The sequence below is a fragment of the Ciconia boyciana genome, chromosome 22 (assembly GCF_034638445.1).
Source record: "Ciconia boyciana chromosome 22, ASM3463844v1, whole genome shotgun sequence".
NCBI classification, from domain to species: Eukaryota; Metazoa; Chordata; class Aves; order Ciconiiformes; family Ciconiidae; genus Ciconia; species Ciconia boyciana.
The window spans coordinates 6,695,864-6,711,193 of NC_132955.1; the positions used below are offsets into that span (position 1 = coordinate 6,695,864).

The 15,330-nt window shown below is 51.2% G+C and overlaps 2 protein-coding genes across 2 annotated transcripts; one reads left to right on the top strand and one right to left on the bottom strand.

Moving 5' to 3' along the window:
• The first annotated feature begins 243 nt into the window (after positions 1-243).
• Positions 244-1,030, top strand: LOC140662638 (olfactory receptor 6E1-like). Its single transcript, XM_072886208.1, is given in 2 exon segments — positions 244-552; positions 554-1,030. Coding segments are annotated over 2 exon segments (786 nt in total).
• Positions 1,031-5,123: 4,093 nt separating this feature from the next.
• Positions 5,124-15,095, bottom strand: LOC140662591 (von Willebrand factor A domain-containing protein 5A-like). The gene is made up of 18 exons (XM_072886135.1): positions 14,926-15,095; positions 13,848-13,926; positions 13,229-13,476; positions 12,911-13,133; positions 12,407-12,549; positions 12,138-12,252; positions 11,574-11,701; positions 11,214-11,302; positions 10,616-10,760; positions 10,222-10,301; positions 9,608-9,719; positions 9,096-9,260; positions 8,848-8,951; positions 8,307-8,488; positions 7,921-8,127; positions 7,225-7,448; positions 6,891-7,017; positions 5,124-6,686 (listed from the first exon to the last, which is right to left on the bottom strand). Exons 2-18 carry the CDS (start codon positions 13,894-13,896, stop codon positions 6,607-6,609), a joined length of 2,421 nt encoding a protein of 806 aa, XP_072742236.1. The 5' UTR covers positions 13,897-13,926; positions 14,926-15,095; the 3' UTR covers positions 5,124-6,606.
• Between the last annotated feature and the right edge of the window lie 235 nt (positions 15,096-15,330).

Here is a 15,330-nt window from a genome sequence, read left to right on the forward strand (position 1 = left end):
GGAACTGTATGAATAATTTTAACTGGAGTGAGGACTCAGTGTTACAAATGGAGCTTGGGACTCCATTTACGTGAACAAGATTGTAAATATCTGGTTAGTGTGGCTGCTCCAGTCTTTTACAAAGAGTTCATTATTGGTATTGCCCTTTAATGTTAGCAAATCCAAACTGACTTGTGCTCTGTTGTTTTCCACTAGGTCTCAAAATGGGCCTTTTTTTCTTTTTCTTCTAGCAATGAAGCCTCAATGAACCACACAACAGTAGTGGAATTTGTCCTCTTGGGGCTGACCAACAGCCGCCATTTGGAGATCATCCTCTTTCTGTTTCTTGTGATTGCCTACTTCTTGATCCTGCTTGGAAACATTACTGTCATCAGCATCACTCTTGTGAAGCATTTCCTTCAGACCCCAATGTACTACTTCCTCAGAAATTTTGCCCTTTTGGAAATTACTTTCACCTCCACATTCATTCCCAGCACCCTTTACAGCCTTCTGACAGAGAGGAAGATGATTTCCCTGCCTTGTTGTTTCCTTCAGATGCTGCTTTTTCTTTTACTTGGGTAAATGCACATTTTTGCATGTGGCAACAATGTCCTTTGATCTGTATGTTGCCATTTGCCGCCCTTTGCATTACACAACAATTATGAACAACAGATTTTGCCTCCAGCTGGTCCTGGCTTGCTGGGCAGTAAGTTTTCTCTTGATGTTTCCTCCCACTATTATGATTGTCCAGTTGCCATTCTGTGGCCCCAATGTCATGAACCACTTTTACTGTGATACTTCTCTGTTGTTGCAACTGTCCTGCACAGACACAGGGTTCATCGAAGGACTGATGCTTATCATACTAATTATCATCATACCTGGTACCTTAATAGTAACTGCTGTTTCTTATGGCTACATTATTATCACCATCTTGCATATACCATCTTCCACAGGTAGGAAGAAGGCATTTTCCACTTGCTCAGCTCACCTCATGGTGGTGATGATATTTTACAGCACATGTATTTACAGGTATATCCACCCAGCACAGTGAGGTGGGCAGGACTCTGACAAAGTTCTTTCTTTCTTCCCTGTGGTGACTCAGATGCTTAATCCATACATCTACTCACTCAGGAACAGTCAAGTCAAACAAGCCTTAAAGGACAGCATGTTGAAGGCATTTTTTAGCTCCCTAAGGCAGTTGTGAATGCTGGAGTAGTCCATCCAAGTGACTGAGTTGTTTCCCAGATGCAACATCAGCGTTGTGTAACTGAATTAAAGATACTGATTTCTAATGTTTTATGCTTTCTACATGTTATGTAGTTCCTTCTTCTGTTAGCAACCAAAATATGCCAACACAGAAAGGATCTTCTAGTCCTCTAGTACCTAGACTCAGCTTTGCCTGTGTATTTTTCCCCCCTTGCTGTGGTGGGTTAGCCGTGGCTAACAACTGGATTCCCACCCAGCTGCTCACTCACCCCTTCCACCCCATAGTGGGACAGAGCAGAGGCAGAAAACCGGAAAAACAGCAACAATAAATCTTGTGGGTTGAGATAAAGACAGGGAGATGGCTTACCAATTGCTGCTGAGAGCAAAGCAGATTGGATTTGGGGAAAATTAATTTAATTTATTGCCAATTAAAATAGTTTTAGTTTGTGAGAAACAAAGTAAAATACTAAGCCAACATTTTTACTTGCCTCTTTCCCATGCTCAATTTTATTCATTCCTTCCAGACTCCTCTACTGCCTCCCGAAGCAGCGCAGGGTGGGTGGGGAGGGTTATGGTCAATCCATAGAGGTTTCCCTCTGCTGCTCCTTTCCTCTCGCATTTTTCCTCTGCTCCAACATGGGTTCTCCACAGGCTGCAGTGGATATCTGCTCCACCATGGAGTATTTACTCCTTCTTCTCTGATCTTGCTGTTCCCTCTGTTGTTTCTCACTCTTTTTGTTCCCTCCTCCTCTATCTAGCTGGCAATTTCTGCTCTTTCTTAAAGATGTTTTCCCAGAGGTGCCACCACCTTCACTCATGGGCTCAGCTTTGGCCAGTGGTGAGTCCATTTTGAAGCTGGCTGGAAGTGGCTGTGTCCAGCACAGAGCAGCTGCTTGTCTCTTCTCACAGAGGTCCCACCTGCAGGCCCCTTGTTATGAAAATCTTGCCATGTACACCTGTGGTGGGTTAACCTTGTCTGGCTGCCAGACGCCCGCCAAGCAGCTCTCTCACTGCCCCTCCTCAACAGGACAGCAGGAGAAAACAAGATTAAAAAGCTCATGGATTGAGATAAAGATGGGGAGATCACTTACCAATTACCATCACAGGTAATGGCTGAACAGGGAGCTGAACATCGTGGAGCTCAAGAGGAAAAAGAAATTATACAATCTCTGGAAGCAAGGTGAGGCTTTGCAGGAATATTACAGAGCTATGATTTGTATATGCAGGGAGAAGAAATGGAAGGCCAAAGCTCAGTTGGAGTTGAAACTGGCCAATGTTGTATCTGACAACAAGAAGGGCTTTTTTAAGTACATCAATAGCAAAAGGAGGTCTAAAGAAAACATTGGACTGGTACTTGTTGAAGATGGTCAGCTGACTAATAGGGATGAAGATAAAGCAGATGTATAGAATTATAGAATCATTTAGGTTGGAAAAGGCCCTTAAGATCGAGTCCAACTGTAAACCTAAGACTGCCAAGTCCACTACTAAACCATGTCCCTAAGCACCACATGTACACATCTTTTAAATACCTCCAAGGATGGTGACTTAGCCACTTCCCTGGGCAGCCTGTTCCAATGCTTGACAACCTTTTCAGTGAAGAAATTTTTCCTAATATCCAATCTAAACCTCTCCTGACGCAACTTGAGGCCATTTCCTCTTGTCCTCTCGCTTGTTACTTGGGAAAAGAGACCGACATCCACCTCGCTACAACTTACCTCCTTTCAGGTAGTTGTAGAGAGCGATAGGGTCTCCCCTCAGCCTCCTTTTCTCCAGACTAAACAACCCCAGTTCCCTCAGCTGCTTCTTATAAGACTTGTGCTCTAGACCCTTCACTACCTTCGTTGCCCTTCTTTGGGCACACTCCAGCACCTCAAAGTCTTTCTTGTAGTGAGGGGCCCAAAACTGAACACAGTATTCAAAGTGTGGCCTCACCAGGGCTGAGTACAGGGGGACAGTCACTTCCCTAGGCCAGCTCGCCACACTATTTCTGATACAAGCCAGGATGCTAATGGCCTTCTTGGTCACCTGGGCACATTGCCAGCTCATATTCAGCCAGCTATTGACCAACACCCTCAGGTCCTTTTCCACCAGGCAGTTTTCCAGCCGCTCTTCCCTAAGCCTGTAGCGTTGCATGGAGTTGTTGTGACCAGGTGCAGGACCCGGCACTTTGCCTTGTTGAATCTCTGTTTGTCTGTTCCCAGAGCTCTTTGAGGAAACTTGCAAGGTCATGAAGTGTTGAGATCCTCTTATTTTTAGAAAAAGAGCATAACCTCAAACATTAAAAGATCAGATAAACAACGTGATCAAAACTGCTGTGTTAAGCTTGCTCAGCTTCACCCCCTGGCAAGAGACCCTGCAAAGGAAGTGCCCTGCCCTCTCTATTTTGTTAATGACTTATTTCATTACTTGTTCCTTGCCTAGGGTCTAATGAAGAAACTAACTGTATGTGGCCAGTTTGGTTTATTGGATTCTTCTTAACAGATTTTTCCAACTACCAGCAACTGCAGCCAACCAGCCCTATATGTTTCATGCAAATTGCCTGATGATCCTTTACTTCTGATATGTTTTTTCCCCAAGTAGGTTGGTTAATAGATTAAGAAAAGAAACTGAGTTGTGGACAACAGCTTTGTTTTGGGGTAACACAGAAAACAAGGAACAGCACTTGGACCTTACACATGTGAGGTCCAATATCTGCTGCTAACCCACCGCGAGGAAGGAGTTTCAGGGATGACCGTAGCAGTGTGTAATCACTGTGCTGTAACATATGTGCAAGTTGGCATAGTGTGTGATTTGTATGTTTTTTTAATGTTTTTGTGATTTTCTACCTGTCTGGTTTTTTAAATACAGTTGGGTTAGAAGGCAGATTTATGTTTGCCCCAACAAGAGACCAGTCCCTTTGGACTGGTAACATACAACTTTCTGGTTTAAAGCCTGTTTATTATCCTTGCATTTCCTAATAAATGGATTTGGTCATGCTTAGTTGTTCTGGTATCTCTTATTTTTCTTTCAAAATAACTTCTTATTGCAGATGACAAGTGTCAGCACTTGTGTCTAGTTTTCAGTCACAATTACAACTTTATTTGTATGTGGATCACCAGCACTTTTGGACTTTACGTATTTGGATCACCAGTAAATTTATTTTCAACAAACTTTATTACAATCCTGTCATAACAAGAGGTGATGAACAGGAGCCAGACTGCTAGTGAATACTTTCTTTAAAAACAACAATTTGCAGATCATGCTACAGAAAACCAAAGAAAATAATCCAAAGCAATAACTAAACAACTAAAACACATGGCTTGAGTCAGTGCTTTTGAGGTCACTGGGGACTGAGTAGCTGATAGGGCAGGAGGAAGCACATGGCTGGTGTCTGCTTGTGATGTCGCTGGTGGCACAGGCTGCATAGGTGGTGGAGGTATCTCCTGCTGTTGTTCCCGCTTGCTTCTGTCATCTCTCCAGTCCTTCAAGGGGGTTGATGTTGAAGCGCTTGATAAGGAAGCTGACAGTCTTCTTATCAGAGCAGTTCATGAGAAGAAGGGGGAGTCTTGGGAGAAAGGGGGATGAAAAGGCTTTAGTCTGGTAATTTAAAGCTAAACATAGATTTTCATGTCTGAACTTTTTTCACTTTCCTGTATAAGGTTCAACTCTGGGTCAAATGCTTCTTTAAGCAGCCATTTTCTCTCTGTTCCATCCAGCAACATCTGGGTATCCTGAGCCTGTTCTTAGTGCTGTAGATGAAATGGTTGAACAGGAGACAAAAAACAGTGTTGTAAACAGAGACTGCTTTGCTGAGGTGCTCTTCTGGTGTGGGTGGGTTTAGGTCACATGAAGAGGCAGCTATCACAGGAGGTGGAGATCACAGTGAGCTGAGAGGTGCAGGTGCAGAAGGCATTTTGCCTTTCCTGAAGGATTCCTGTGTATTTCCTCACAGTCATGATTCACCTCTCCAAAATGTGAGGTCCCCAATGCCCTTCTTTCCTCCTTCTACACCCCAAGGAGTGTGGGAGGGCACATTCCTCTCAGTCCCACCCAGTTTGCATCTCTGGGGAAGGTGATGACTCTGTCTATCCACTGACCTCCAGGGCAGGAGGGTTTGCCAGTGCACACAGACATTTGCACTGCGTCTCCTCCAGACAGCAGAGGTGAAGCTTAAAGGGAGAACAGCATTTATTTTCAGAGTCACATGCTCCAGTGGAGTTAAAACGTTAAAGCTAAAACCAAGTTGGACATTAATCACCTGACAACTTTTCTGTTACAGCTAGGATAAGTTAGACATCAGTTATCTATCTGCTGGGCAAAGTGTTGCTACAGCTGCTACTGCTAAGATCAAGCTGAAATAAGTTCAAGCCAACAGTAGTCCAGAAAAAGCCTGGCAAGTTCTCAGTTCTTGTCTTGCTAACCTAGAACAGGTCTGTGCTCTTCCAAGAGCAATGGCAGCACCTTATTTACTGTATTACAATACACAGCTCTCTGGGAAGTGAAGTCCTTTCATGCCCCTCCTGGCAACTCATAGATTGCCCCTGGAGGGAAGGATCATAGACCCAACCGAAATAAAGGCTGTGTCACACCTTTTGGCTTCCAGAAGATTCACTGTTTATTGGAAAATGAATCAGAGATGTTGCCAACATGGAATGAGACCCATGAATTCAGGACCCTGGGGCAGGAGGGAGTACATTGCATGACTGGTTTGCTAATCAAAAGCTCCTGCAGTTCCACCTCCAACATGAGTTCTCTTGGACATTATGATGGGCTGGGTCTGATGCAGATGAGAGTTTTCCTTCCAAAATTATTGGTTTACATGGCAATGCAGATATGGGAGTCCTGACACAGCCTGGACTTTTGGGGCAAAGCAAGGAGGCCAGCAAGTGGGGTGCAGCAGGAGTCCTCCATTGGAAGCCACTGCTATTGTGCCTGCTGTTGACACCTCTAAACACTCATCTTTTCTAGTGTGCACAGCACTCTCTTGTCAAGACACAAACCATAGAATCATAGAATCATTTAGGTTGGAAAAGACCCTTACATCATTGAGTCCAACTGTTAACCTAACACTACCAAGTCCACCACTAAACTATGTCCCTAAGCACCGTCTACTGAGGCCAGTAGCCCATTTTGCCAAAGCCAAATTCGGGAAGGGCAACCACTGGGGAATGTGATGCTTCCTTCCTACTCCCACTCCCACCTTCACCCAAACCAAACACGCTGGAGGCTCTGAACTAGAGTTTTTCTCTTGAGGAGTTCAGCATGATACAGGTTCAGCCCAACTAGTAGAAGACATAAGCAGTGAGAATTCATCTGTAATGTAAGACCCCAGCTGGCAGCAACAGTGGTATCCCAGCGTGGCAGGTGAATTTAGGCTATACTTTCTGGCCCTTTTTAGCTCTGCAGGTGCTGCCAGTCTGTAGCACAAGGCATGTGTTGAGCTCAGAGTCTGAAGACACTTGGCTTCACGCTGCTCCCAAGGAGGGTGTTGGCTGCCTCCAGGCACTTGTCCAGCTGGGACACTGCAATCAGGGAGAGACAGAGGCACTAGGGGAGTCAGGCAGGAGGGAGAGTCCACAGGTGTAAAGGAGAAAGGGGACACAGGACTCCTTCACCTGCCCCCAGGACATTGTGGTCCTGAGAAGGGATGAGGCAGGTCCCACTGGAGAGAGAAGGGAGGAGGCTGTGCTGTGAGGATCAGCAGGAAAAGGACCCTCAAGACTCACCAGCTCGGCTGCACAGCCAGGTCACAGCCTTGGCCTCCAGCAACTCACAGAGGTCTTGGTAACACTTGTCGGGTCTGTGCAGCCAGGCCACAGCCAGCACTGTGGCCCAAATGCTTGGCTCCATGACCTGTAGGAGAACACTGACTCAGACCAGCACACAGTGCTGAGCATCCTCCCTGCCCCCTCACTGCTTCCCACCCCTTCCTTTGTGGCTTCTGGTTTCTGATCCCTTCATTCCTCTCTGGCTGCTCTTTGGATGCCAGTGTTGCCACCAGCCACAGGTTCCCACTGCCCCTGGATGACATGCTGCCACCATAAGAGGTTCTCCCCTTACCTCACCAGGCATCTTTCCCTTGATTTCAGCCTCATCAATTTCCAGCACAGAGGCCAGTCCTGAGGTGAGGGCCCAGGAGCCATCTGCATTCTGCAGTGCCACCAGCTCCTGGCACTCAGCAAACGCTTTGGTGGAACAAGGCCAAAAAATTGTAGAGCGCAAAACAAATTCCATGGGACCCACATACTTGAGAGAAGAAATAGATGATGGTGGTGGTTTACATGCTGTGGGAGAAGATGTGAACAGGAGGGTTGGGAGAATCACAGGAAGCTGGCCCCTCTCTACTCCCTGTGCAATGCTCCAGAACATTATCTCTGGTCTTCTTTAGGCAGCTACCTGCAGTCTAAGCTCCTTCCTGCATGTCCCCAAAGCACTCCTATCTGCAGCTCTTTCTGGACATCCCTAACTCACGCTCAACTTTGACCATTGCCTCTTCTCCTGGCATTCTTGCCCAGACATGTCTCAAGGCCCCTCTTGATAGCCCCCCAACACATCTTATCCAAATGTGTATTTATGATCCAGCACTGTCCCTGTCCCTTCCCCCGGTGTCCCTGAGCTGGGTCTCATATTTGCTGAAGGACTTTCAAGTTTAAAGGGTAACTAAGGGAAGGGTTAAAGGCAAAATTCATTGGTTTCCACACCATGGGCAAGACATGGCAGCGTAGGCCTCCTATAAGACATTAGATTATCCCATACCTTTTGAGCAAGCCCCCCGCTGGGGCAGGGCAGCAATAGCATGGGTGAGTCGACGGAGGGCAAGCCATGACTCACACACTGCTGTCAGCCACCCGGGTGGGACCCAGATGCTCACAGGATGGCAGGAAGAGACTCTACTGGAACCACGAAGCTCAACGATCTGGCAGGGGATGAGTGACTGGCGGGGTGGCAACAGTGCCAGGGGCCCTTCGAGGGCAAACAGGGAAAGGGGCTGAATTAAGCACATGGGAAAGAAGCACTTGGTGGTAATGGGGCCTACCCCGTGAGACTGGGGGTGCCCTGTGGCTGGGGTTTGAGCTGAAGTGGAATGAGAACATCCCACAGAGCTGCCCCACCAGCTCTTTCCCGCAAGTGTCTTTCCTTACCTCGGTACCAGGTTATCCTCTGTGATGTGCGAACCCCCACATAGCTGGTAAAGGGGCAGATGATCCCTGAAGTGAGGCTGATCTCAACTGCGCGATGCCTTGGTTCATCCCCTGACCCACTTGCAGCCTCTGGCAACAACCTCTTCAGCAAGCACCTCGCGGCCAGACGATGCCCAGCCAGCCTGGGGACAGAGTGGGGTGAGGCCTGACCACCTGACTCGTCTCCATGCTGGGGAAAGGTGGACAGAGAGAGAGCCTGGACACCGGGGTTCTCTGCCTTCAGGGGTGAAGATGGACAGAGGGAAAACCTGGATGCCTGGGTCCTTGTCTGTCTGGAGGGAAGTGATGCCCAGGTTCCTGGGTCCTACCCCTGTGGGGTCAAAGCAGGGAAGGAGGGCATGCTTGGACACCTGGGTTCTCTGCCAGTTTGGGATTGTGTGTGGAAGGTGGGAATGCATAAGCTATCTGAGCTGCCTCTCAGCTGCAGTCCATGTTAGAAATGAGGGGGATGCATGCATCTTCCCTTAGGACAGGCTCTCACCGACCATCTCCCTGTGGGCACAGTGGGAATTCAATCGTGTGAGTGACATCCTGGCCATCCAGGCTGTACTGCAAGGTCATGACGCCCTTGTCCACCATCGGATCCTGGGAAATAATGGGAAGCTACTGGAGGTTACTGGGGACACAAGATGATTACTGGGGGATGTTGGGAAGTTATTGAAAGATTACTGATGGTTACTGGGAGGCTATTGGGAAGTAACTGGGGGTGACTGTAGTCCCAGCTCTCACCTGTGCCTGTCCACGGATCTGGACATAGAGGAGGCTGTGTTGACCCTGAAAGATGGACTCAGGGGTGCCCCCCAGCACCTCAACCTCCAGGCCACGGGGCAGGGTCCAGCTCAGAGAGACTCCTTCAGCTGCTGGCTTGAGGGCCTGCTTCAGGCACTTCAACACCTGAGGACAGCGGGCAGGACACCACAGTTCGCAGCTCCACCAGGGCTCAGCTCATGGCCCCCAATGTCGGGGTTCCCTGGGGGACAGTGGAATGTGTGGGGTAGCCTGCACCAGCTGGGTTCCCTGGGCACAGTCAGGTCTGTGGGTTATAGCTGGGCAGAAGCCCAGGCACCTGGGTTCTCAGTGGAGTGGGGCGGTGGGGTAGAGTCAGGGGAAGCCTGAGTGCCTGAGTTCTTGGGGCAGCTGGGTCTCGACTACTGTGTGTGGGCAGTCCAGGTGCTGGGGTACTTGGAAGTCAGTGTGTCTGTGGAACAGAGGGGGACCTGCCAGGGCTCCTAGGTTCCTACCACAACTGTCATACTGTTGTCAGAGGAGATGTAGGTAGCTTCACCCCCTGTCTCCCTGGCCAGGGCCATAGCCAGGGCAGCGCTGTCCTCAGAGAAGCAGAAGGAGAAACACCTATGGGGGAAGCAGGGAAAGGTGTCAGAAATGAGAGCCAGAGGTGGGTGCAAGGATGCCAGGATAGAGCTGGAGAACACAGGCTGGAGTTAAAGCTGGGGGAACAAAGCTGGGGTGGAGAACAAGGGGGGAGGAGGAAGAGCAGGGAGTGAGGGACTGAGGTTGGAGCTGGGTTTAGGCAGGGAGCTGGCAGAGCTGGGGTCGGTCTAGTGGGGCTGGAACAGAGCTTGGGGGCACATCAGGTTGTACAAGCCCTGTGCCTCAGTCTCTCTGCTCAGTCTGTGAAGGGTGCTGTGGTTGTGGGAGTAGTAAGCAAAGACTCCCACGTGGGGGCTTGGCACTGGAGCCCCCATGTGCAGGGTGGAAAGGGTCTTCGGGACACTGGAGAGGCCCAAGGATTGGGACAGGCACTGGTGAACAGGGGCCCTCCTCAGGGATGGAACTGACTGGACAACCAAAGGGGGACTGGAGGACTTGGGGGGGGGCAGAGAGTCCCCATTACCGGTGGCTGTTGCGGTGACGGCAGACCTCAGCTGCGATGGCTTCCTTGTCAGGGGGTAGCGTGGCCATGAAGATGAAGAGCTGGTAGACAGGGAACATGAGCGGTGGGGCCCTGCACAGGGATCCCAAAATGGGGAGAGCAGGCCCCTGAAATGGAGAGAGGGGCCCAGGAGAGAGACCCCCCCTGTAGAGAGACTACTCCAGGGAGAAATATCAGTTCAGGGACAGAAAACCCCAAAGACATAGACCCACTTCTCCATTCCCCCACACCCCACAGTATCCTTGTTCCCTTCTGACCACCATGTACTTTGGGTGGCTCCTTCCACCCATACTCCTGTGTCCTCTCTCTCCTCCTCCACCTGTCCCTCCACCCCTCCATGCCCCTGCACCCAGACCTGGCGTGTATGCCCCCGGGGGCGGGGGGTATTGTAGATTGAGCAGAGGATTCCCAGCAGATTAGTGTCACTCAAACTGGAGCCGGTGGAAGGGATGCGCCGCATGGCCTCGGTCAGGTTGTCCTGGGTATATTCAACACTTTGCCTGCAGGGGGCACAGCACGTTTGGAGAGCACATTGCTCTATGCTGGCCCTAGTGCTCCCTGAGACCCTGCCCCATAGCACTTCCCACAGCTATGCCCTAGGGTCCTCTGCAAGTCCTTGCCCCATAGTAGTTCTTGAAGAGACCTGGCTTCATAGTTCCTACAAGACTCTGCTCAACAGAACCCCAAGAGGTGCTATCCCATAATGCCATAAAGATCCCATCCCCAGAATCCAGCCCTGCCCTACAGTAGCCAGTCATGCCCTACAGCACCCAACCTTGCCCCATACCAACCAGCCAATTTCAGAGCATGCATACCTGCCCTCCAACATCTAACCCCGCCCCATAGCACCCATTCCAGCCACACAGCACCCAGCCATGGCCCACTGTATCCAGCCCTACCCACTAGCACCTAATCGAGCCCCATAGCACCCAGCCTGCCCCCTGTTTGCTCACGGGAAGATGCCCACAGAGGCTTCTCCATAGCAGTAGATGTTGAAGTAGCAGCCCAGGGGCAGGCTTTTGAGAAGGAAGAGCAGGGACTCCTGTGGAAAGACACAGCAGGCAGGTCTTGGGAGGCACTGGTGCAAGGTACAGATGCCTTTGCCCATAGTCTGGTCCTCCTAAAGCCTCTGGACTCCCCTGAGTAAACGAGCCAGTGCCCCGAACTCCCCTGGGCACCCCAGATATTTCAGGACCATTTCAGGCCTCACCAGTGCCCCCTCACATCTCTGTACCTCCATAAATGCCTGCCCTGGCCTGCTCCCCCTCAACCTGCTCCTCCACTCCATCCTGGTCCCTGCTCTGCAGGGGTACCTGTGCATGCTCAAGAAAAGTCGTGTCCAGAAGGAAGATGAACTCTCCAGACTGGTGCTGCCCAGGCACTGCCTCAGGGATGCTGGGTGCCAGTGTCACCAACACCATGGGGTCACCAAGCAGGGAGCCTGGAGGAGGTATGGGATGAAGGCCAGACAGGGACCCCCCTCCTCCTCCTGGTTCTGATTCTCATTGTTCTTTCAGCTTCCACCATCCCAGAGCCTGTGATGCCCCGCACTGGTACCTGAATACCCTACTGTACTGTCCACTAATTGCACAGCCCAGTGTCCCATGTGTTCCAATCCAGTGCCTCCAATACAGCTACCCAGTGAGCCCTAACACAGAACTTCTCATAGGCATGCTGCTAGATCTGATACCTCACCACAGTGTCCCCAGCATCCCACCCCAGAGCCCCAGGACCCACACTATCCCATCTGAATGTGTCCCATTCCCATCCCAGTGTCCAATGATATCTTGCCCCCCCCAGACCACCATGTCTCCCTGTGCCCCACTGCCTCCTGCCACCCAGAGGTGCCCCCATGTTCCCTCCCTGGCTGCACTCACCTGGAGGGGCCCCAGGGTCTCCCTTCTCCACCACAGCACTGACTGCAGTGGGGTCTCCAAAATACACCAGCAGCTCCAAATTATGCTGACTTGGGGGGCTACCAGCCAGTGAGACCTGGAGAAGGGGTGGCTGGTCATACACAGGAGGAGGGGACCAGACACAGCATTCATCCAGGAGCACAGGCACTGATCCCAGTACAACCCCTTTTTCTCAGTGATGACAACCCTCCCCAGCTCCCCCTGGGATCCTGACACTCAGGAGGGCATACCTGTGCAATGCTGTGGTCCTGGGCAGTGTAGATCAAAGGGGTGAGGGCAAAGTTGGCCTGGACATTGGCCACTCCACGGGGTGACTGCAGGCTAGCGGTGAGCAGCAGGCTGTAGGGCAGCTTGCTAGTGAGACAATTCCAGGCTGCAAGGAGAACCACGGCACTGGGGAGGGCAAAGGCTCTCCCTGCAGTGATGGGGGTGGGGTTGCAGGATTTGGCATCCATATATAGGACATATGGAGAGAACTGGGGCTTGTCAATAAGGCGTATGGAGGTGTCCATAAGTCTGTTTATGGGAAATATGTGTGGGAGGTGTGGATCCCCTCATGGGGTGCAAGGAAGACTATGTGGATCTGTCCAGGGGCTGCATGGGGGAAAAATGTGGGTCCCTCTGTGGGTGCAAAGGGAAGTTGCATGGCATCTGTTTGTAAAGTACATGGGGAGTCTGTGACCATTCTGTGGGGTGTGTGACTGGGAGGGCAGGTTCTTTGTGGGGTCACTCACCATAGTGTCTTGTGTAAGGATGTAGTGTGGGTGGCAGCACAAAATGAGCTGCTCCATCTGGCTCCCGTGGCAGCTCTTGGACATAGCGCAAGGTCACGACCATCTCCCTGCCAGGGGACAGGGTTCCCAGGAAGCAGGCAAACACCTCACCCGGATACTCGGACTGATCCTGAAGGTATTCCAGATTCTCCCAGCCCCCTGTAGCCTCATGCAGCTGCTGGGCCTGGGTGGGAAAGGGAGGCACAGAAAGCTGATCACCAGGCAGGCTCATCCTATGCCCCTGTGGTGGTCTGCCCATTTGTGCCTGGATGCTGGTACCTCATCCTGCAGCATGGCCTGGACCTTGGCATCCTCACTGTGGGCCTGGAAGGAGTAGATGGCCATGTGGGGGCCCAGAGGGAAGACGAAGAGGACTTCTGTGGAGATTGGACTCTTGTTCTGGTAGATGAGTTCAGAGGCCACGTCAGCCACGTAATCCTGGATAGCAACATCCACCACAGCACTACACAGAGGCACTGTGTGCAGGGGTATGTGGAGCCACTTCCCCAGCAAAAAGGATCCTGTTGCTGTTGGGAGAGATGCAACCTGTCCATCAGCACACATGAACGACACAAGGAGGTGGTTGGGGCTGCTTCAAGTATGTGGCCGTTCCCACCCTGGAAAGCAAGACTAGGTGACCAATGTTACTGACGGTCTAGTCTGAGCCTGCTGTAGAACAGTGTCTGCCCCCCAGCCCCCAGCTTCCCTTTTTCCCCATACCTCTGTTCCCCACCCATTTGCTGTAGAGCTCTTGACCATTCCCCTCCTTGTTTTACTCTGGGAAGATCCAGTCCAGATATTTCCCCCTATGGCTGCCTATCCTTCTCCTTTCTTTGTTCCCCTTTGGGAGCATCCCCCATCCCCCAAATGTCCCTCAGCTGCCTGATCCCCAGCTCACTGTCACTGATGTAGGATTTTGCTAGAAGTCCAAAGCTCTGACGCCACATTTCTGGAGACCTGCAGACAAGAAGGGTCTCCTGTAAGAGAAGATATCCACAGAAACCACCGGGCAGCCCCTATTCGGTGAAGATTCCTTGCCATTTCCCCAGTCCTACACACATAGCTGGAAGGCCCAACCCACCATGTAAAGCCAGAGCAAACCCAGGGATTCAGAAATCCCTGTTCATGAGCACTGGGACATCACCAGGACTATCTCTGCATTGAGGAGATCTGCACTCCACCCCCACCATGGGAGAATCTTGAAGAGAACCGAGGGGTAGCAAGGGGAGATGGAGGGAAGAAGGTGTGAAAGCAAGGGAGGATGGATGGATGGATGGATGGATGGGACTGTATTGGGATGAACAATACATGGCTACCCATCCATGGCTAGATGGATAGATTGGCAGATGCGGTCCATTTTGGGACAGATGGATGTGGGGGACAAACAGAGAGATGTCAAAATTTTTGTTGAAAAGGATGGATGGACAGGTGGAAGGGTCCATTTTAGAAGAGATGAGCAGATCCCCATCACAAACAGTATTGTGTGAATGTAGCTGCACAAGAAAAAGCACCTGCAAGGGCAGGTTGAAAGTCCAGATAATAAGGGGGAACATGATGGAGAGAGAAATGAGGCCAGGGACAGGTATTCCATGATTGCAGAGCAAATCCCAGAAAGGCACTGGGAGGAGGGTGTAGTTCAAGTGGCTGTCTTCCAGCCAAGTGCCGGGAGGTGAAAGGGACCGCCGTCTGTCCCAAACCCATCCACATAAATCTCTGGTTCAGACACATTTGCCTCAATTTCCCCAGTTCTCGCTCTGGGGTGACAGGGTGAGGAGCACCAGAAAAATCCCCACCCCACCATCATGCTGACAGGGTGGACAGACAGAGCAAATAGGGTGAAGTCCTTGGGGGAGTAGGGATGAGGGATGGACAGAGGGATGGATTGAATAGGGACAAGCTCTCCCCAGCGAACAGGGACAACGAACAGAGAATAAGGACAGAATAACAAAGTGACGCACAAACAAGCAGACACTTACCAGAATGAAGGGCAGAGTCAGCAGGGACGGCCTGACAATCAGATGGACGCAGAGATAGATGGAAGAGGAAGGGGGAGAGAGGGTAAAGGACAGATGGATGAGGTACAGGGACAGAAGGGGGAGGGATGGAGAGACAGAGCAAGAGATGCTCGGGCAGACAGGAAGATGCAGGGCTACGTAAGCAGAGGCATGGCTGCGACGGATAGAGGGGCGGAGGGGCAGACGGACGGACAGACGGATGGGAAGGCGGGGAGGCGGGGCCAGGGGGGCGGAGACACATCGCTGCAAACCTCCTCCCGAGCACCCGGGCGCGTGCTTCCTTGGGGGCTGCGGGGACAGCGGGGATCTTGGGTGCCGGGCAGCCTGGGAGGCTGTGGGATGGGGAGGGGAGAGGGGACAGGGGAC

What these genes read in the sequence shown, in the direction of transcription:
- LOC140662591 (XM_072886135.1), bottom strand. Translation starts at nt 13,896, where the DNA reads ATGTGGCGTCAGAGCTTTGGACTTCTAGCAAAATCCTACATCAGTGAC. An exon ending in AAAATCCTACATCAGTGACA is followed by an intron (nt 13,477 to 13,847) that starts GTGAGCTGGGGA and finishes CTCTCCCAACAG; the next exon opens with CAACAGGATCCTTTTTGCTG. An exon ending in GAGGATAACCTGGTACCGAG is followed by an intron (nt 8,128 to 8,306) that starts GTAAGGAAAGAC and finishes TTGCCCTCGAAG; the next exon opens with GGCCCCTGGCACTGTTGCCA.